The sequence below is a fragment of the Eschrichtius robustus genome, chromosome 5, assembly GCF_028021215.1.
Source record: "Eschrichtius robustus isolate mEscRob2 chromosome 5, mEscRob2.pri, whole genome shotgun sequence".
Classification (NCBI taxonomy): Eukaryota; Metazoa; Chordata; class Mammalia; order Artiodactyla; family Eschrichtiidae; genus Eschrichtius; species Eschrichtius robustus.
The window spans coordinates 89418676-89440639 of record NC_090828.1 but is presented as its reverse complement, the minus strand read 5'-3'; the positions used below and the strand labels follow the sequence as shown (position 1 = coordinate 89440639).

The 21964-nt window shown below is 35.1% G+C and overlaps 1 protein-coding gene across 1 annotated transcript in view; it reads right to left on the bottom strand.

The window, feature by feature from the left end:
* LRP1B (LDL receptor related protein 1B) overlaps positions 1–21964 on the bottom strand; it is a 1676205-nt gene that overhangs the window by 757818 nt on the left and 896423 nt on the right. The window contains exons 14-17 of the mRNA XM_068543688.1: positions 20824–21043; positions 18751–18940; positions 13937–14059; positions 3184–3324 (exon numbers count right to left, since the gene is read on the bottom strand). Of these exons, the coding sequence (XP_068399789.1) occupies positions 3184–3324; positions 13937–14059; positions 18751–18940; positions 20824–21043 (674 nt within the window). The remainder of the gene's footprint in view (positions 1–3183; positions 3325–13936; positions 14060–18750; positions 18941–20823; positions 21044–21964) is intronic.

The window sequence follows — 21964 nt, the reverse complement described above, 5'->3', positions numbered from 1 at the left end:
GGACCGAACACAATCCACTGTCTTGTGATTTGGAGTTGAGAAGTAAAATGATAACAGAATTCAAGGTCGAAGCTTATGAGTACTTACAATAAAAAATAATCCCCTGAAATGAATTATGCAGTGCTGAAATATTAACCATGGAACCCCAGGAATCTAATGCTGCTCAGAATCACAGCAATGTTTAAAGAAGACACCATACTGCTGGGAGGTGGCCAGAGATATTTAGTTATCCACTGCCCCACGTATTCAGTCATTCATCCATCCACATGCTAGTTGCTGTTCTAGACTCTGAGACTAAAAAGATGCTACGTCATAGTGTGTCTCCTCAGGAAGTCTTCTCATCTATTAGATGCATCAAATAAGTAAGCATAAAATTGCAATATGGTTTGGCAACTACCATAATAAGAGAATATCCAAGAGATGTTTAACTCAACTGGGCTGTATCGAGGAGATATTTGGTGTTCAAAAACGACTTCCCTATGGACGTAATGGTAAACTACGGTGAACTCCGTAACTGGGAACAGACAATGCAATATCACAGAAGAAAGAGAAGGACATTTTTTAGAGATTTACATGTAGTTCAACATGCCAAGGACAAAGAGGCTAAGTGGATACATGATAGACATTTAAAGCTAAAAACGTAAATGTGAGACATAACATGAAGTACTTTCTGTGGAGTCAATAGATTTTAGAATTTATCTTGTAGGTTATGCAGTTATTGAAATGACAAGATTAAATTTCATTCTACAAATACCACACTGGAAGCAATGTGGAAAGTGGGCTTTTTTTTTTTTTTTTTTAACATCTGTATTGGAGTATAATTGCTTTACAATGGCGTGTTAGTTTCTGATTTATAACAAAGTGAATCAGTTATACATATACATATGTTCCCATATCTCTTCCCTCTTGCGTCTCCCTCCCTCCCACCCTCCCTATCCCACCCCTCTAGGTGGTCACAAAGCACCGAGCTGATCTCCCTGTGCTATGCGGCTGCTTCCCACTAGCTATCTATTTTATGTTTGGTAGTGTATGTATGCTGTGACAAAGTGAGAGAGTGGCATGGAAAGTGGGCTTTTTAGTTATGGGAAGAATAGTGGTAGGAGTAACAGCAGGACACCCACTGCATTCATCTCAGGTAGGAGCCTAATTTATGCAGTGAAGATTTAGACGAGGTAAGGATAAAAAATTAATTACTTAAGAGGTAAAAGAGATGAGATTTATTGATAGAATTGAATATGGACTATACGTAAAGTAGAAGACACCAGGAAAAGTCCATGGTGTAGGTTTGGGTGATGTGATGAAAATAATGAAAGAAAAAAATATTGACTAGGAATTTTAATATTACAGTTAACAGTAGTAATGCCCCCTATACTCATAGAGGAGATGAGTTTCTTTATGAGTTGGTGAAAAGAACAATCACACGGAACAGGGACCTATAGGATAAATTCCTAAATACTGTGATGAAATATGTGTGCTCTACTCATGCACTCTGTGACTATGCAGGGAGCTGATACGCAGGGAGCATCCACTGTAACCGCGAATAAACATTGTGAGTCATGAGGAATGAGGCAATTAATCTAATGAAGGGGGAAGCTGGGGCGAAGTGAGAGTAGCATCGACACATATACACTACCGAATGTAAAATAGTCAGCTAGTGGGAAGCAGCGGCATAGCACGGGGAGATCAGCTAGGTGCTTTGCGATGACCTAGATGTGTGGGAGAGGGAGGGTGGGAGGGAGGCTCAAGAGGGAGGGGATATGGGGACATACGTATATGTATAGCTGATTCACTTTGGTGTACAACAGGAACTAGCACAGTATTGTGAAGCAATTATACTCCAATAAAGATCTATTAATAAATAAATAAATAAATAAATAATACATTGTTTGTGTTAAAAAGTAGGAAAAAAAAAAAAATCTACCCTTAGATGAAATGCTCCTCCCACTCCAAAATTTTTGGCTAATTGTATCAATTTAGTATTTAACATTTTATTTGTGGCACACTTTATGGAGAATAGATAGTAACAGGATTGAAAATAAGAAGTTCACAATGTTGAAGTCAGAGTCGAGATGTTTGGAAATTAAGAGAAAGTAGTATTAGATTTATGTATTAATTACAATTTATGTATTATGTATTTTTATACAATTTGGAAATATTTTTTAAAAGTCCATATTCTTGGAATTTTGTCCCCAAATTGTATGCTATAGATGCTCAAACCAATTTTGTTCATTCTTAACAAGGAATCTTTAAAACTTTATTTTTATATTCTTGATTGAAATAAAAAGGAAAATGGAGGGTTGCCAATTAACTCTCAATTAGTTTAGCCACTTTAACTGAAAAAATGTCATTAACTGAAAAAAAGATCATTTTCTTTTAAAAATAATATATGTAAGTCAAATCAAAAGACAAAAGATAAATGTCTGTCACATACCTCTCTTCATATAAAAATATTTCATATCTCTCAAAACCATTCAGGTAGTGATTCTTATCAAATGTATTTTCAAAAGTTTACTTAATCTGCTTCTCAAATTGTTTTCCTTCCATATTTGTAGGACATTTCTTCATCCCTACCAGAAATATGAAACTATTCCTATTACGGCAAATGATAAACAACGAAATAGCAGCTAAAGGGGAGAAAAATCAGACCTTTAATTTCTTTAATAGTCTGAGTGTCCCTATGTGTTTCCTACTATGTACTGAGCCAGTGAAGTTAGGTAATAACATATTCCAAACCCATGTCTGTTTCCTTGGATCATCTTCAAGGCTCTGTTGCCAAGGAGCAATGGAGTGGATCGTGACCTTCTGTACGAGTAATTCTGCCTTGGGGGAGTTTAAATTGATTTTCCACATCTTTAAATTCAGAGATCCAAAGGGTCTCCTATAGCAACCTTCTAACAATGGTACGGTGGCGCTGACAGCACAAAATAGGAAAGAAGAGAATTTCTGGAGCAAGCAAAATGGTAATATTCAAAGATGGGGAAGGATGAGAAAAACAGTGCTTTAAAACTATGCAAAGGAGATAATCTGAGGTCTAATCTCTATACAAAAGGATGACTGAAAAAAAAAAAAACAAAACTAAGTTCCATCTGCATCAATGATATTTTTAGATTTTCCCAAACTGCTTTGATAGTTCACACACTCAAAGACTCAGAAAGTTTTAACATAACTTGAAGGAGAACATACAGCAACTGACGGAATCTTCATCACTTCCATCTAGACAGTCATCATCGCCATCACATTTCCACCGAGCTTGGATACAGTGTCTGTTTTTGCAGCGAAATTCTCCAGCTTTACAAATGTGAGGTAATTCTTCTCCAGGATTAACTACGGTTAAAACAAACCCAAGGTCTACAAACAATACTAGATATATTCAGTTCATTAAAATGTAAATTTTGTTATAATAACAAAATACTGATCTCATTTCATTTTATAGAGAATATGAAAACATCTCAACATTGTAGTGGCAACCAACTCTGGAAATGAGAAAATTTTAGGTTTTTCTGACAATAATTATTCTACTAAGAATTCTAAAGATTCATTTTAAACAACTGTCTCCAAAATAATAAATAATAACAACAATAATACAATACCATCTTATATTTATGTTGTTTGTAGTTTTACTTTTTAAAGAGCTTTCATTCATAATCTCAGCTGATCATCATGACAATCTACGAAGAAGGCACGGCAAAGAATTTTACTACCTCCACCTGACACATAAGTACACCAAAAACTAATCAAAGTGAAAAGACAAGGGAATAGCACACAGCATTGATGGCTGTATTTACTTCGCTGGTCTGCAAGCGGAAAAAAAAAAAAAAAACAACTCAGGTGTGGTTAAGTATTCAAGGAAGTATTAAGTTAATCAAAATGATTATATACTCAGAATCTATGTTCCATATATCCCATGTTCTCTGATCAAATGTTAGGAATTCCACCGATTGGGATTTATTCACAAATTGGAAGTGTTGCTATTCTTCTGTTCTCTTTGAGTGGATTCAATAGTGTCTGAAAGGTGAAGGGAAATGTGGCAATGGTTAAAGTAAATGATTTGTATTTCTTGGACTGAAAATGGTGTTGAATTATCAAAAGCTGGTTTATTACTAGAAGAAACAGAAGCCAATTTTTCCACCCCAGTTCTGATAGACTTCAGCTTTATTTTGGGTAACTGCTTTGGACTGGTGAACTGTCACAAAACCTATATGCACGCCAATAATAAGGAATAACGAGAAAACATATGTGGCTGTTCCAGAACACTCTGTGTTTCGCTCCCTTAACCCTTACATTTTCCCTGCTGCAAAGAATGGAAGAGGGCGCTGAACCATAGCAGCAGAGAATCTGCTTCAGAGAGTTATGCGTGGGGCTGGGCAAGGAAAGGCATCCCATATAATCCAGATTCTTATTTAAGGCCTTAAGGGTGAAAAATAATCAGTGTGGTGAATGAAATATTCAGTTAGATCAAAGGTAATCCTAGGTGTCTTCTGTCCCCTCTCAGACAAGCGGACACTATATACAGGGACTGACAGTAATTTTTCCTCCCTGTTTAATCTTTTTCAATAGCAAAATGCTGAAGCAGCAATTTCTCTAATGCTGCCTTTCTGTAAGGTCACTTGAAAGTAACAAATTTTGTAAATATACATATTTTATATATATATATATATATATATACATATTCCTGTATATACATATTCCTGTATATACATATTCATATATATACATATTCAGAGAGAGAGAAAGAAAGAGAACAAACCTCAAATAGGAAATTGCCAATAAATAAAAACAAAAATGGGAGATCATTGGGTCTCCTATTGAACCCCAGGGTGCCTTTTTATAGCAGCAACTGGGAATGAGTATGGGACTCAAGACAAAGTGGAGGTGTAGGGACTTCCCTGGTGGCACAGTGGCTAAGAATCCGCCTGCCAATGCAGGGGACACCAGTTCGAGCCCTGGTCCGGGAAGATCCCTCATGCTGCAGAGCAGCTAAGCCCGTGCACCACAACTACTGAAGCCCGCATGCCTAGAGCCAGGGGTCCACAACAAGAGAAGCCACCGCAATGAGAAGCCTGCGCACCGCAAGGAAGAGTAGCCCCCGCTCGCCGCAACTAGAGAAAGCCTGCACACAGCAATGAAGACCCAACATAGCCAAAAAATAAATAAATAAAATAAAATTAATTAACTAAAAAAAAAAACACACATTAAAAAAAAAAGGTGGAGGTGTAATCTGGGATGTGTCTGACCATCTCTAGGATCAAGCTTTTCTCTCAAATCTCTAGAACTGACCATTGATAACATGCAAATTTCCCATACTTTGAGTTTTGTTTGTTCAATTAGACCTTAAGATCTTTGAGAGTGGTATAGTTTCTTCTTTTGACTCTATATAAGCCCACCTTAGAACTGGAACTAGTAGTTTGATTAATTTCTACTGTATACTCATTAAGCCTAACAGTCAATAGTCTCTCAGTGTTTTTAAAAAAAATTTCCATCAGACAAAAAACCTGATTTGGGATGTCACCAGCTTCCTCGCCACTTAAGTTCAGCTTTAAGATTTTCTGCAGTCTCTCTGTAGTTTACTCCAAAGAAGTGGTAAGTCAGTTCTGTTGTTTCATAGCTTGAGGATCGAAAAACCCAAGAAACCATTGATTCTCTTCTGATAACAATCCTACCAATTTAAAAGGCTCAGCTTTCACGGGGTCATTTGATCAAATAACTCAACCCACAGTTGTAAGGAATGATCAAAAATATCCATATACAAGAGTGAAATTATAGTTTCTTCTGAATAATTATATCTATATTTAAAAAGATTGTCTACGGAAAGACAAACTACCCTAGAAAACTGATATTTCTAAAGTAAATATTCTTTAGCGTAATCAATTTAGAGAGAAGGTCTCTAAGTCTACTTAGGTTTCAAATGTTTTTCAAGTGATATGTCGATCATTACGGAATAAACGCAAATAGGAAGAATTTCCAAACTTGCTTTAAGCATTGTTTCAAATGTATGTGGGTGGTCAGTTACTTTTAAATATTTGCTCATATAAATGTGGAAATTTTCAAAAACAGATGACAGTGATGTCTAAGGTTTCGTTCACGTTTTTCAGCATAGGTTATGAATAATTGCTTGAGAACCAGTAGGGCTTACCTCCTGAGATAACTTTTTTATATCTACTGCATCTGATAATGATTTATATCAATGTCATTCAAACATATCAATATCACTTGTAACAGCAGTTAGGCAGTGCTTATATCTGTATAAAACATGTATTAAATGTATTAAACATATGCAAATATTTTTGACGTTTTAAAGTTTGTCTACAACTATTCTAACCGCTGTGATTTGTTGGAGAGGCATCTCTCCATGGTGTTTCTACATGTCTTGTGTCAGCTTTTATTCTGGACTTCTTTTCAAGGATGTTTATGCAGCTAATAGCCTTGGAAGATCGAAATAGAGCTTCCTTTCAGAGCAGAGAGCAAGTTTGTCCCTTGACCAGGATAGTAAAGATAATGTCTCTCTTCAGGGCAAAGGTTGGTCCTCACATGATGTGGAGGTGGGGTAGGGCAAGAAGAACCAAAGTGCACATGAAACTTAAGCAACCTGCTTTGCCATGAGGAATAAAATCCTTCGTGTCTGATCAAAGGATTGCACGTCTTCTGTCTAAAGCTATGAAACGCTGGTGGGCTGACACGCTAGATTGCAACTAGGGGAAAATTTCAGACCTTTCATAATCGTAAAGAATTTTTTTAAGATACTGGATTCTGATTTTCAAAGTCTCCCAGGGCGTTCGGCCTCATTAATGTAAGCCAGCCCTAACCCAAGTCTCCCAGATGGAATCAGTCGTTATATCACAGAGAAACCATGATATCAACACCGCCTAGGTTTGCTCAGGATACCTAATGATAAAAGACAGGTTATTTTTGAGCCAGCAATGTCCGTTATCACGATAAAGTTTAATGTGATAGGTGATAATCTGGATAAGATGGTAGTTTCGACATCCCAAAGCACGGTCTTTTTCTCAGCGTTGACCTAACTGTGGAACTGGGTAGCAACATCATCTGTCATAAGACCCTAGCCGATGGCCACGCAATCTACCAACTTGTGCAAGAATCAACAAGATGATGACGCAAGTATGGCTGGCATCATTAAACGAGGGAATGGCATTCATAAGAAAGTAAGATCAGTATTCCGCACACCTTGTACACGCTTCTATAAAGGGGTTATTTTCTAATTAACTTTCACACATCTGGTTGTTTTTCTGAGGTCTTTGAATGTAGGAAGGATAATGCCACATTGCCTAGAACAGAACTAGATGTGCAGGAGATGTTCAAAATTATTTGTTGCCCAACTTACCGGAATTAACAGAGACTGATAATTCTACATTACAGCCATTATTGTAATGAGAGATTCTACCTCTGGAGACTGAATAAATACTTCAGGAAAACACTATTACTTCAACTGGCTCAGCAGCTAACGCTCTTCTCCTTTCACCCAAGTACATGAATGAAGTTAGCTTAATTTAAGGGAAAAAAAGACGGACATGTAGCTAGAAAGAAAGAAAGAGTGCTAAAGTCCCCCCCACCAGCCAAGAAAGCAAACATATAGGAAAAGCTCCATGTATGTCACTTGCTTCCAGTGTCACTTGCTTAATGTGACAGAGCCCGTATTGCACTTGGGTATGTAGGCACAGCCAGAAAGTGCTTTCCCTATATTAACAAATGCTATTCTTATAAGCTTTGCTTCAGAGTTGTACTTTGCACTGGGAACTTGAAAACTGAATTCAAAACCTGTAATTCTACAGCCAGGGTCACTTCTAGTAAAAATATTTCAACATTATCTCACCAGGAAGAAAACTGACAAAGTAATAAACAATCCTTTAAGTTAACCAGGATCAGAAATAAAATGACATGAATCATGGCATGCCTGGCAAGGAACTGCCGGTTCTCACACATCCTATGATACCTGCTGTTAGAGCAGTGGATTTAGAAGGTCTCTGCGTGCCTTGTCAATACACTGCAAAGGGAAATATGCCTTCTAGAATTAATTATTTTCTTTGGTAAAAACTGCTAGAGTGATTGCTAGAGCTAATGTCAAGATTCAATGAAGTAAATGCAGAAACCTTACCAATAAACATTTTTATTTCATTTTAGTTTTGAATCATCTATTTGGATCTCAGCTCAGCGACTGGATTTAAGACATATGTCCCTGGCCTTGCTTTAATAAGCTGTGGTGCCCATGAACAAGTGTCTATATTTCCAATTTTGCTTTTCTTCTTTTCAACCTCAGTATGGCAATCTATTCTAAACTGATTCTTGTCTCCTCTCTCAATTGATAATTTGCTCTTGACTATATCATAACAGCATTAGTCCCAGGACAAAAATAAAATAAAGTTTCCCTATTGTCCTTATATGTTTCATATTAGGATATGTTTATTTGCTTAACAAACTGTATCTTGCATTTTGGGAGTACAGAATTTCTTAACTATCTTAACTTAAGAGAAAAACCTAAAAGAAAACTTGAAGTTGCAGTTTGCTGGATGACTCTGTATAAGATCGCCTATACTGGAAGGCAGCGTGAAAAATGCTGCTATGGTTTTGGAATTTTCTCCTTTAGATCATAGCAGGATGACGTTTCATTAGATAGAGTGGTCTTCTGAGCAGCTAACCTAAGTGGTACATAATCTTCCTATGCAAAGAAGGCCATAAATATTCATCTGGATGGGGCTTCTAAACTTTTTTTACTACACATTAGACTGCATATATCCTAGAACATAAGGCTTGTCACAGCTGAACAGATAAATGGCTCAGCCATGGTGGAGCACTGTTTTTGACGAGTAATGTATCTGGTGTTCCAGAAGGTGAAGGAGGTCACAGAGTACCACTGACATATAACTGTGCAATGCTACCCTTGGATGACCAATATTTGGGGCAATGTTTAAGTTGCTTTCTTGGGACTAAGGCATATTGGAAAGCTCTGTTCTTTTTCTTTTTCGGTCCAGGCCACTAAAGAGGCATTTAAAGAATTACTATGTTACAGTCTCGTTACTCTAGACAAAATTATGCTGCTATTTAAAAAAAAATAGTGACTATCATTTTTTAATTTTTTTAGGAGCTTAACTTCCTTGCTCAGGGTTACTCTTGTCCTCATTTATTAATTTTCTATGCTGTGATTTTTCCCCACAAAGGCATCAAGATAAATTAAAAAAAAACCTCACTTGATAATTGATCAACTGGCTTTCCATATGCTTCTCCAGGGCAATAAGTTTCCAGTTACTACGCTACACCAGGCCTCATTTCTAATTGTGAGAAGACTTGACCGTGACACACGAAATTCACAAGGACAAAGAGTCCAGCCTACTCTCATTCTTGATTCCTTCCAGGCATGGCATTAGAATTCATCCTCAGTCAATCATGTAACATGCCAATATTTTTCTGCTGGGTGAATGCCTCTTCTGGCCTCACCTTCTGCTACAAGTTCATTGAGAAACAACCGTTGGTGTTTAATTCTGGCCTGACCATCTGCCAATGGGTTTTTGTTCATTTGATGCCAATTCACTGAGGATGACTGAAACCAGGATGATGGTATCTCAGTGGTTGCCACATGTATTTTTGTTTTGCTTACATATTTAGATTTAATCCAGATTAAAGAGTTAATCCAGTTGAGACCAGTTCACAAAACTATAATCTAGCCTGAACTAAGTCAGAAGCCCAGAGCAATCAGCATTAATGAGGGGTTAGTGACACACTGATATCTGTTTTGCACTATACTCTGAAACCACAAACTCTATTTGTAGTCCTTTTGCACTTTAATTTCCTCATCTGCAAACTAAGGCTAAAATTTCCTTATAAAAACCTTTACTAATGAATAGAAACTGGAATAATTTATATGAACACATTTTGACTTTTTTTCAATAAATGAGTTACTATAGTATTTCTCTTGATTTTTCCCATTATATTTGAAAGGAACCTAGATAAATTGCATGCCATACTAAAAATCTAGTAAAAAATTTGACAACTAAATGCAATTACAAATTCTCAAATGAAAACTCACCTGTTTTTGTTGATTTAACATTGTTTGGTGTAACAACTATAGGTAAAACAATCTTCTTTTTTAATCCCCGTTTTTTGCATTGGGATTAACTCATCAATGAATTATAGGTATTAAAAAGACACCAATAGTCTCAGAAAACTTTCCTTTAATTTTCACCAGATATATAATCACATGTGAACTATCATAACAAATCTCCTAACATCAGCTACATGACCAATATTGTGTACAGTATTTCTTTACAAGCCAAAAGTCACCTAATTTTTATTTACACAGAGATATCCAGTGATAAATCTTTTGTATAATCAATCTCAATATGCGTATAGATATGCCAACTCATAAGGAATCTGTAAATTTTTAATGGGGAATAAGAATGAAGGCAATAGGAAATATAATTTGGAGGCAAGCAATACAGGTAATTATAACTCACACAACTAAAATTAGAGAACTAATTAGAAAATTTAAAGAGTAAAAACCATCTAGATATTAGTACCTGATGTATAAGCTCTCCCTCCAAATTCCCATGATGAAAACAAAGATAAAGAATGAAAACTCACAAGATCCTTGAGAATTCAGCCTCTTGATCATTGTATGGACACTATCTTAAGTGAATTTTGACGTTTTTTGCAAGACCAAGAAGACTAGATTTAAATATTCAATCAGAAGCCTCTCTAGGTTATGCCACTAGAAACTGAATAAGCTTGTCTATTTTTAGGTAGGAAAAAAGGCCCTTTGCTCCTCCAGTACTGACTGTAAGGTCTGTGCCTACCATAAAAAGGAGATACTGCAGTGCTACTTTCCATCCTTGAGAGGAATTCTGGTGGTAGAGCAAAGGCAGGATGAGACCTGGTGGAGGTCCACAAAGGTTACTATCTGTGTGAGTATGTGCGTCTGTATGTGCGCATTTCATCTGTTCAAATGTCAAAATCATTCAGCTGGAATAGCAAAGGATCTCATTTTGTACCAGAAAAATAATCTTCGAAGAATCTGTGGGAGAAATTAAACTATGAAATGTAAACATAAATCATACCATTTATCCTGATAACTAAGATAAGATTTAATCTACCGGGCAACTGGACAGATTTTATGCTGTTCAAAGCAATGCTTAATCCCTGTCTATTCCCAAACTATGGGTCTTGGTAGATCTCCTCTCTTCTGATGCAAACAACTACCGAATGGAAATTACTAAATAATACCACAGAACAAAGGAAGGGATACCATCTGATGAATCAAAGAAAGTACACCTCAGAGAATTATTTTCTACGGGAAAATAGGAAAATATATAGGCAATTTAAAAAATACAACTAATAATGGGAAAAAAAACCCCTTGCCCATGGATAAAATTCATATTTGTGCTCTGAAGTATATTATCTCAAAATCTAATTAAAGAATATTTCTCGAATTTTGAAGAAAAATTTGTTTGGTCAACAATTAATATCCAGAAGAATTGCTATTCACATATAAAGGCAAAGGAGACATATTTGGAATACAGACTACATTCTTTGTAGTCATCTTGAAGAAGTTATTTCAAATTATGCTCCATCTATCCTAGACATCAGTGAAAATTAATAAATAAACAATGAAGAACTAAAAGTGTGAGTACTAACCAATACAACTAGTGAAGCACTGATCCAGGTCTAAAAGAAAATATTGTAAAGTTGACCAAAAATCTATAAATGTTGAAACATCTTTAAAGAGACTTACTGTTTGATAATTCAAAATAATATTCCTTGTCAGAAATCCTAAATTATAATAAGGACTGAAATTAAGGAAGATGAAGAGAATAGAATGAAGGAAGCCAAAGTCCTCATCTCAAACAGTTGAAACTCAAAATAATAGAAATAGAACTGAATTGGTGATATTATTCCAAAGGCTTAAAGAAGATGAGAAGAAGATATAACAAACAAACAATGGACAATATGGTAAAATACAGAAGGAACCACAAACAGTATAGTAACACACAAATAATATATAATAATGTATCAGAAATAATACCATACATCAAATAGGAAAAGATGACAAATAGCTTAAAAAGCAGTCATTAAAAATCATATTTACAAAAAACATTTAGTTACATGGTAAAATGCTTATGCTCATATTAAGTAAAATAAGGGACAAAATAATTTATATTAGTATGATCCAAAATTTGTAAAGTACAGCATAATTAAGAGTTCAATCACCAAAATGAAATAATTTAGGATCTAAATTCCAAATGTTCTACATACTAATTACATGAACTTCTAAAAGTTATTAACCTCTCAGTCTAAATTTTAAATCATAAAATGAGATAGTAATAGCATCTTCCTTATATGATTATTGTAAGGACTAATGAGAATCATGAACATTTTTTTTTTTTAAATGCCACATCCAGTATAAGAATTCAATAAATGTTAACTATGATTATTATTAGTAGTAGAAAAAATAATAACTTCTATGATATATAATTATAAGGATCCCCATGAAAATGTCCTAGAAGCTTATTGTTGAATAATTGCATTATAAATAGATTTTTCATTAATGTTTTTATATTTCTCAAATGTTACTATTTATTAAATCAGCTTTAGAAATCCACATTTTACAATGTTTTTATCCACATCTTTTCTTCTCTAAAAGAAATAAGACATCACAGATAAGTTGAAGTCTTCTTTGTTACACTTATTTCTTCTTCTGCCTCCCAGAGACATCATTATAACTAATGGAAAAATACATGAAATATTTATTCAACAATTTCTGATGGTAATTTTATGTGTCAACTTGACTAGGCGACAGAGTGCCCGGATTTGTGTCAAACATTACTCTGTTGTGTCTGTGAGAGTGTTATTGATGAGATTAACATTTGAATCAGTAGACCAAATTAAAGCAGACTGCTCTCCCTAATGTGAGAGGCCCTCATCCAATCAGCTGAAGGCCTGAATAGAAAAACAGGCCTACTTCCCTGCAAGTAACAGGAATTCTTCCTGCCTGATTGCTTGAACTGTGATGTTTTTGTTTTTGTTTTTGTTTTTGTTTTCCTGACTTTGGACTCAAACTGAAACATTGGCTCTTCCTGGGTCTCAGGCCTACCAGCATTCAGGTTGGAACTACACCAATGGCACTCCTGAGATTCCAGCTTGCTGACTGCAGATCTTGAGACTGTCAGCCTCCATAATGGCAAGAGCCAAAAAAAAAAAATCTTCTTCTCCGTCTCTATATGTGTACATCTTATTGATTCTGTTTCTCTGGAGAATCATGAGTAACACACAATTCAAGATTACGTCATTCCAGAAACATTTATATTGCACTCAATATATGCATGGCATCGTTGCTGTCATTGTGCTTAAGGGACATGATGTGTGTAGACAGGACAAGTTTCAGAAGGGTCACATTGGAAAAGCAAGATGCAGTAAATTGAGGAAGGTCAGCGAAAGTTAATAAAGTGCTTTTAATCCAGGTCAAGCAATTCAGTTAATTCCCTATTTTGATAAAGTGTAGAAATTCCCCGGAAGTCTCTTTTTGCCTCCTTTCTTGCTCTTCACCACCAAGTATAGATAACTGAGCTTACTATGCTATTTAAAGTAATAAATATCGATGTAACCAAGAACTATGCATTTCTCCTTACAACTACTGATGGTGAGGTTCCTTAATTTCAAGAAATATTTTCTTCTGTGGCATATACTTATTTATAATTTTCACTAAACTAGATGCAGCAGTGACAAGATACTCAGCGAAACTTCATCATTATCATTATTCATCTGTGTATTAGATATTAATTCCATTGATTATTTATAGTCTAAAAAGAATTATACCTAAGTCATTACCTGAATTTCTCTTTTCAAGTTTGATTTTAATTCCTTTGGTTTCATCTGCTTCTGTACCTCAGAAAGACACCTATAAACAATGAGTGTAACATGAAAAGACACTTACATGTGCAAGTGGTCCAATTTTCATCTAAAAGTTGATTATCAGCACAAGCACATACTCGGCCTCCTGGAATGGCCAAGCACAATGTACTACAGCCTCCGTTATTTACTCGGCACATGTTGTCACCTGAAAGAGGAGGGAAGAAAATATGACAGAGAACTCTGATTCCATACAAGGTTAGCTGGTTCAGGCCCATGTTCTTTCCAGGAGATGTACATAGGCGTAAAAATGTACACACACACACACACACACACATATATACCACAAATAGTACCTATTTATTAATGTAATAAAGATTCCTGCTGAATCCTAAATGAGATTTTAAAATGTTTGAAAATATATGATGCATTGGTAGATAAGAGGAATTTACATGTTGGTTAGAAGAGATAGGGGTTTGTGTGCAGAGAGGTAACAGGAGAGAAAAGGATAAAGTGGACAGAATGGTGTCTGTCCAGGACAATTTCCTAGAATGGGCCCAGGGTATGCAAGTTTGAGCTCTTTAGAAAGTAGTCCACCGGCACGTGGAATGTGCCTTTGGATCCCAAGTAAACAGAAAGCAAACACTGGGGAAACGGGTGGGATTTTCCCTCCTCTTCTGCAAGGAGTACATTGGCATGTGAGTGCATTGGGGAATACAAGGAATGCAGGCTATCTGTGAAGCCTGAAAAATGAGCAGCCTTGCTGGTACCAGGAGAGTGTACAGGACACAAGGGTAAAGTGTTGTCCCAGTGGACCTAAACCGCAGAGGCACTGATGAGGCATGCAGTTGCTATCAGTAAAGTAGGCCTGAGGGAAAATTCATAAAGGTATTATTCATGAACATATGTGAGACACTCTTGGACACTCAGATAAAACTGAGGTAAATTTTTAAAGAGGCTGGAGAATCTGTTTTATAAAGGTGTAGGTAAAAGTAACTAAAATTCAGGTAGTCACCATTTGGATGCCATTTACTCCTACAAGTTGGAAAGGCAAGGAAGAAAGTATATTTTCTGCGCTATATATGTATAGACCAGCACTCCATCTGGCAGTGCAAATGCCAGGATCATTTTATACTATGTTGTATTTTCCAAGGTATCAATAAATAACATTTTGATTATAGCAGAATATCTTACTCAAACATTAAAAATGAAGAGCTTTTAATTACTGGGCCACAGATAATAAAATAATACAATGGTTAAAACTGTATTGGCAGTTAAAGTGCAAGTGCCAAAAATGTGACTAAAGCGACAGACCAGGTTATTATACTTTGGGTCTCAGGGATTAGATTTGTTAAGCAGAGAGTATTAATAAATGAGTTAAAAAGCTCAAAATATCGCTATACGCAATAAATATTTAACTCACTCCCATAGATTATCATTGTGTGGCCACAGATCAGAAGAAATGATCTAAATTATATAATAGTTTTTTTCATTATTCTGAGAAGTAAATTCAATTTGCTATGTATAGAAAAACTAAAAGACAAAAAAATACACTTGAGAGCTAAGGAAGCTAACAATTGAAGCTATACCATCAATTTCTGAACTCAGAAAATAATTAAGTTTAGTTCAGGCTTTTTCCAATAGGGAATGCAGAATATTTTTAAGCAGCTTCCAGATTTAGCCGTGTTTAGTCCATGACCATGGAATAAAGATGTAATACTTCATAGGATGCTTAGGTGTTCTGTCTATATTATGCACTTTATGTACAGGATTAAACTGTATAGTGAAAAAAATATGACTGACTATGAACAGCATTAAAATATTTACACATAAATATCAATAAAAGAGTTCATTAACATATTGATGGCTTTCATTATTGAAAATCCATAATGCATCAATCCCAGGGTTACATACACATTAATTTTAATTCAATTTTTATAATAAAATTATAAAGGTAGGTTTCGTCTCATTTGTGGGTGAAACTGCTAAAGACCTAAGGATTTAAATGACTTCTCTAATATTTAGAAAAAAGAAATAATCCTTAAAAAAATAAGGATTTAGAACAAGAATTATTATTTATTTCTAGGTAATAATACTAATGATCATATTATTTCTAAATAAATAGAAACAAGAATTTTTCTTTAAAATTTATGCTCTTATACTCTAACTTGTTTGTGCATGACAAAGTAAAATTAGCTCAATAAGGGACAGAAAAATAACAAACTAAAAACAACAAAATAAAATTCTAGATTACGTCACTTTGGCAGCAGACACTTTTTTACAAATGAAATATGCAAGGAAAACAAAGGAGGAGTAGTTTTTAAAATTAAGGTAAAGATAGCGTCTGTCAGGGCCAAAAACGTTGTCTTTTTTTCCCCAATTTTATATTTTGGAGAAGTAGGATTATTCTGCCCCTTAGAGTGGCTGCCACAGACTGTGTGTTTGATAAACATTAGCTGAATTGATTAATAACTGAATGAATGAAACTTCTAGTTAACAAGTTGAATGACAGAAACAGTCATTTGTGGGTGTAGAAACAAGGTACAAATGTGAGAATAGATATATCTGTTGTAACAAGATAAAGTGGATTTCCTTGTTTGTATGCGAGTAAGAATACATATAAACTCTGTCTACATACTTTGCATTTCAAGGTAGATTATTTAAAGATATATCTATTTAAAGGTGTATCTGTTATACCACTGCTTTGTAATCTAAGATCTTTGAATCCTGGGTTCTATAAAGGTAGTCAAGGGACTCTTTCTATTAAAAAAATGTTTAACTGAATGCAAAATTTTTAATGATAAAACTACAATGACGAAAAAACACATGTTCCTTTCTCCTATCTAAATGTATAATAGTTATATAATTTTCATAAATAAAAACAGCTACATAAATTAATCATATAAAGCTACTTTGTGGTCAGACAAACTTGAATTGGAATCCCAGTTTATCCCTGGCTCTTTGCCTTCTGAGGAGAATGGCTACATCTGCCTTACTCTTGGATTTCTCATATGTATAATAGAAATCAATAGGCATTTTTAAAAGAACCTCATCCATCCAAGGGATAGCACTGAACAATTATGTCAATGGCACTGTCTGAGACCCCAGATATATTCTTCATGAATATAGGAATACGTTCCTCATATTCCTATCAGAGGCATGCCCTTTGTTGCTATGTTTTTGACACACTACTCCTTTGGATATTTATTTAAAATGTTTATATGGAAGGAAACTCAAAAATATATGACTCTTGATGAAGAAATGGTAGGGGTAAATTGATTAATATAAAATGTGTGCCAGGCACTGTTCTAAGTCTTGCTCTTATATAACAAATATGTACATAATCCTTACAAGAATTTTATAAAGAAAACATCTCTTATCTTTGTTAAATCTTTCATGGCGGGTCCTGATTTTCAGATGAAGAAAATGTTAGGACTTGTATCCAAGGGCAAGTCCATTTTACAGTAAGTCAAGGCATTTCTCATCCCATGTGTTGCATTTTATCAATGAACTCTTTAAAGCAACTAGAATTTTAAAGAACATGAAGACTGTGAAAATGTCCTGCAATTTGGCAGAGGGGAGTTCAGCGACGACATTCAAGATGAACAATTTTTAAAGAAAATGGAAACAGGAAATGTGATTGTATGCTGATATACAGTATAATGAAATCCAGAAAATTAGTATAATGAAATCCAGAAAACTAGTGACCGTAAAATTAGAGGGAACAGCAGTCCTGCAAACAAGAGCCTGCAGCAGGTGAGGAAGGTTGTTGCTCTTCATAATGTTGTCTCCAGTTCATCTTAGAGAAACTACGATTGTGGTGGGGCAGCTGACGTGAATAGAAAATATCACCATTTGATCTATCCAGGCAACTGCCTCTATTCTTCATTTCTTGTCCACAACTATAACTTATACTATCTCAAATAATTAATTTTTATTCTTTTTAAAGACAATTTTATCTTTTATTAGCTATTGGAACTTCTTAGTTTATGTACTTCCATTATTTTATAAAATTGCAGTTCTATCCCAGTGAGGCAATTTCAATACAGTAGAAAAAAGTGAAGCCCTTGAATAAGATACTTTGCTTTTAAAATCTCTGATTAAGCCGAAATATCTTCAGAAAAACTCTTGTTCTTAGGTAACTTCCTACTGACAACATACACGCTGAAAAAATTTAATGTTCATTAAATTTTCGCAAGGATATCCGTATTAAAAAAAGGAACAGTGACTATTTAGATTCATAACCAAAAATCTACCACATAATTCACTAAACTTTTTTTTTGTTTGTTACCTAAGTTCTGAGTCATGCTGTTTGTGGATGGCCTAATAAATATTAATAACTCATGTAGATAAAAAGATACAAGAATATTATCTGATTTTAATAAGACACGAATATCATGGTAGATTATTTCACTTTCATAACATCTAAAATAATTAAATGTTCCTTAAATGTATATGAAATTAATCAGATAAATATACTAAGATACTTTAAAAAATACTATTTTCCTTGTATAATGTATTTTTTAACATTTTCCCATAATGTTCCTTTCACACTGAAAGTTTTTCCACTGCTCGCAATACTGACTCTTTGAAAACACTGAGGATTTTTTACTTTAAATAACAGCCTTTTCCAGTGAAGATGACATGAAAAAGGAAGTATTTGGAGAAAACCTTGAACTTCACTTAAATAGAATTCCCAAAGTTACTCACTCAGGATATTTTGAACAATAAATAATAAATTTTTATGGTAACAAAGTCTAAGATTTGAGTGACTCTGGAGTGACTAGACACCTTTTATCATAAAACTTCAGCAACACTGTCAAAATAAAGTCTTTATGCAACTTCTTGAAGTATTATTATATGTGAAACTCAGAAGCAATTTTATCTGGTTTTTAATACCTTGTTGCTTTTGAGGATCATAAATCTGAAGCCCAAACAGGGGTGGTCTTTCACGCCTCAGTAATGTCACTTCATTCGTTATCAAATCTAGTTGAAAAATGGAACCATTCATATAATCAGTCCAGAACACATAATTCCCATGATGTGACAGTCCAAAAGGATGGTTCAACTCTTTCCCACTGTAAACAATCTGTAAAATATAAACACACTGTGAAAAATCAGACCTGACCTTTAGAAACATAACCAAATATTCAGAGAAGCTGATATTCAAATAAGTAGAACAGATAATGATCTAACTAATAACTTAGTTTCTTTCAGTGTATTTGAAAAAATGGATTTCACAATGTGAGCATATTTTTCTGTTTTTAGGACATGTTATTTGAAGGAGACCATTTACATTTCATCCATTTCAATTCTCTCATACATGGCATTATACGTATGGTCAAGAAATGCAAACATTAAAATGACCTTGCCTGATACTCTTCCCTATCTCTTTTCTTTATGATACTCCGGTATCATATTCTGGCACAGAAATTGATCTGAGTAATTAGTGGCATTATGTATATTGCAGTATTGCTCATCCAATAGCCAAGGGATACAACATGGTCTAACAACACTGGGAGTGGAAGGAACCCCTCTATTCAGTTGGATTAATGCAAATTGAAGAAATCTAGGCAATGACAGGGAGGAAGGTAAAATTTTAATTTTGAACATAGAAACACTTATTGGTAGTAAACAGATATACAAGACTCCTGGCTAATTTTAATTCTGCTTCTCTTGATATATTCTTTACATTCCCGTGTATTTTGTGGTTGTTTAAACTACACAGTGGAGCAATCCTGTGATAAGTTCTGTTTTGCATGTAGGGTTGTAGAAGAGAATAGGAATCATACCTCCCATAATAATAATACTTTTTCGTCTTTCACAATTTGTAAAATGATACTGTATACAATATGAAATAGCCTTTTGGACTCAATTCATCTAATATGAGAGGATTGAGCAAGTTATCCAAATAATATAGGGTTAGAAACTGAAATTTTGCTCCTTTTATCTGAACTCTTCATACCAAATTTTCATATGTTGAATAATTGAGAGAGTTTCTTATTTTTCTTTGCTCACTTCCATGTAGGCTAAAATATGCTGGCTAATAAAGTGCTATGTATATTGTGTACATATCAACATCTTCAGAGGGATCATAAATATTTTGTAACACCCCTTAAGTATGCGACATTAGGTTAAATGTAAATCAATTTTACTTATTTGGGGAAAGACATTTAAAGCACTCACTGTTAGAGTTAACCAACAACTGAAATGGTCTTAACTGATTAGTACATTATATTTCTCAAAGAGAATACTTAATAAATGGGCTTGGCCAATTGTGCAATCTTCCTTTCCAAAAAAGAAGAAAGTGTATTGTCAAAGGAAGCGTTTTGGTACTTTCTCATATTCCATTTTTCTAAATAGTCGAAGCCAGTTCATAATGTTATATGTGCTTAGGTGATTATAAGACAGAATACAGAGGTGATATTTTGCCAACACAGTCAACTTCATTCTCAATCTCACTGAAGAAATGCAAAATCATTTTGCGACGATTCTACCAAAAGAGGCAAGAAGATGTTAATATTTATTCACACCCATAAGCGTGAAGTTCAGTCCACTCTTGTGTTTTAGTTCCAATGTCATGAAGTTCTTTATTTGAATAAATGAATTCTAATTACTTTGTCATAATACATAGGTTACATTTCAGGTGCAAATATTGAAGATATTTGAACCGAGTTGGGGTGCTTGGTCCTAGCAAACATCAGTAATGTAGAAAAACTGCATTTTCAAACAGCTCTGATATGCTGAGAGCGTCTCTGAAAAATCCCACAAACCCTGGCATGCCACAGTGAGCTGGGCCTGGTCTCCCGGAGGCAAGTGCCAGCTGCACTACTTAATGCTCAGCCTCCTTCAGCCACCCCACAGAGACTACTGGCAGAGGGGTAAAAATAAACTTGAAAGTATTTTTAACACAACACAACAAGGCTCTGTGACAGAAGCCTGTGGGTTAAAACAGCAGCATTTGTCTTTTACCTTCCTGTGAGTTCCATTCAAAAACACTTTTTCAATATGATCATAATAGGCATCACACCAGTATAATGTGTGGGTGTGAAAGTCCAGAGTTAAGCCGTTTGGCCACAGCATCTTTGAAGTCACAAAAATCTGCCGATTGAAGCCATCCATCCAGGCCTTCTCAATCCTTCCCACGCTGTCATCTATTTCATCTTCCTCCCAGTCTGTCCAATACATCCAACTAAGACATTAAAAACAAGAGCACACGCGTGTCATTTCAACCAGCCACCATATAGACAGACACTTCCTGAGATTTGGCGCCTCCATAAAATGTAGTTACATTCTGATTTGTTCTCCTACCTAAATGCTGACCTGCCCAGAGGAGGCAGCTGCGAAGCACTCAGGGAAGGTAATATTTGTTCAGTGGAGCCAGTTAGACACATTTCAGAAAACCCACGACCACCACTATGGCACTTACTGGCCTCTTTTATTAATTAACCTAACAGCAAGTGCCAAATACTGATTCTCTTTGGTGTTGGTACCAAAAGTTTGGGAAATGATTCTTGAGGCATTACTAACAATTTTTAAATGTCCATTTGATAAAACATATAATCAATTATGTGTTTAAAAAGCAGATTAACTGGCATGAGAATGAGAGCACAGTTAATGATCTACTCCAGACTTTATTTAATCTCATATAAATTTTTTTTTTTTTTTTTTAAGGCAGGCAGTTGGATTGTCTCTGTTCTAAAGGGCACAGTCATACCGGGTTTGTTTGGCCAGGTCTAATTTGTCTTCCTGATGCAAATTATCTATGCTTTATTGCTGCTTATTATTACCCTAAAACCCACAGAAGATGATTGAGCTGCACGTAAGTTTAATAACAGTAGGCTGACTGACCTTGAGATTTTGAGCTTTAATTTCCGTCTCAAACAAAAGCATCTGCCTTTAAAAACAAACCTTTTGTGTAAGCTATAACAGTGGAAGAAGGGGCCTTGAGCTAATGTTCCAACTGCCTCATGAATAAGGTTAAAACCCTCCACATGTGTTGTCTTAGGGTCATGTGAAAGTTCCTGAGTTACTAATTAAAGTGTAGGCTTTAATTCAGTCACCTCATATATGACTTTACAAAGCTTCAAAGTGTTCTAAGCTGCTAACCCTG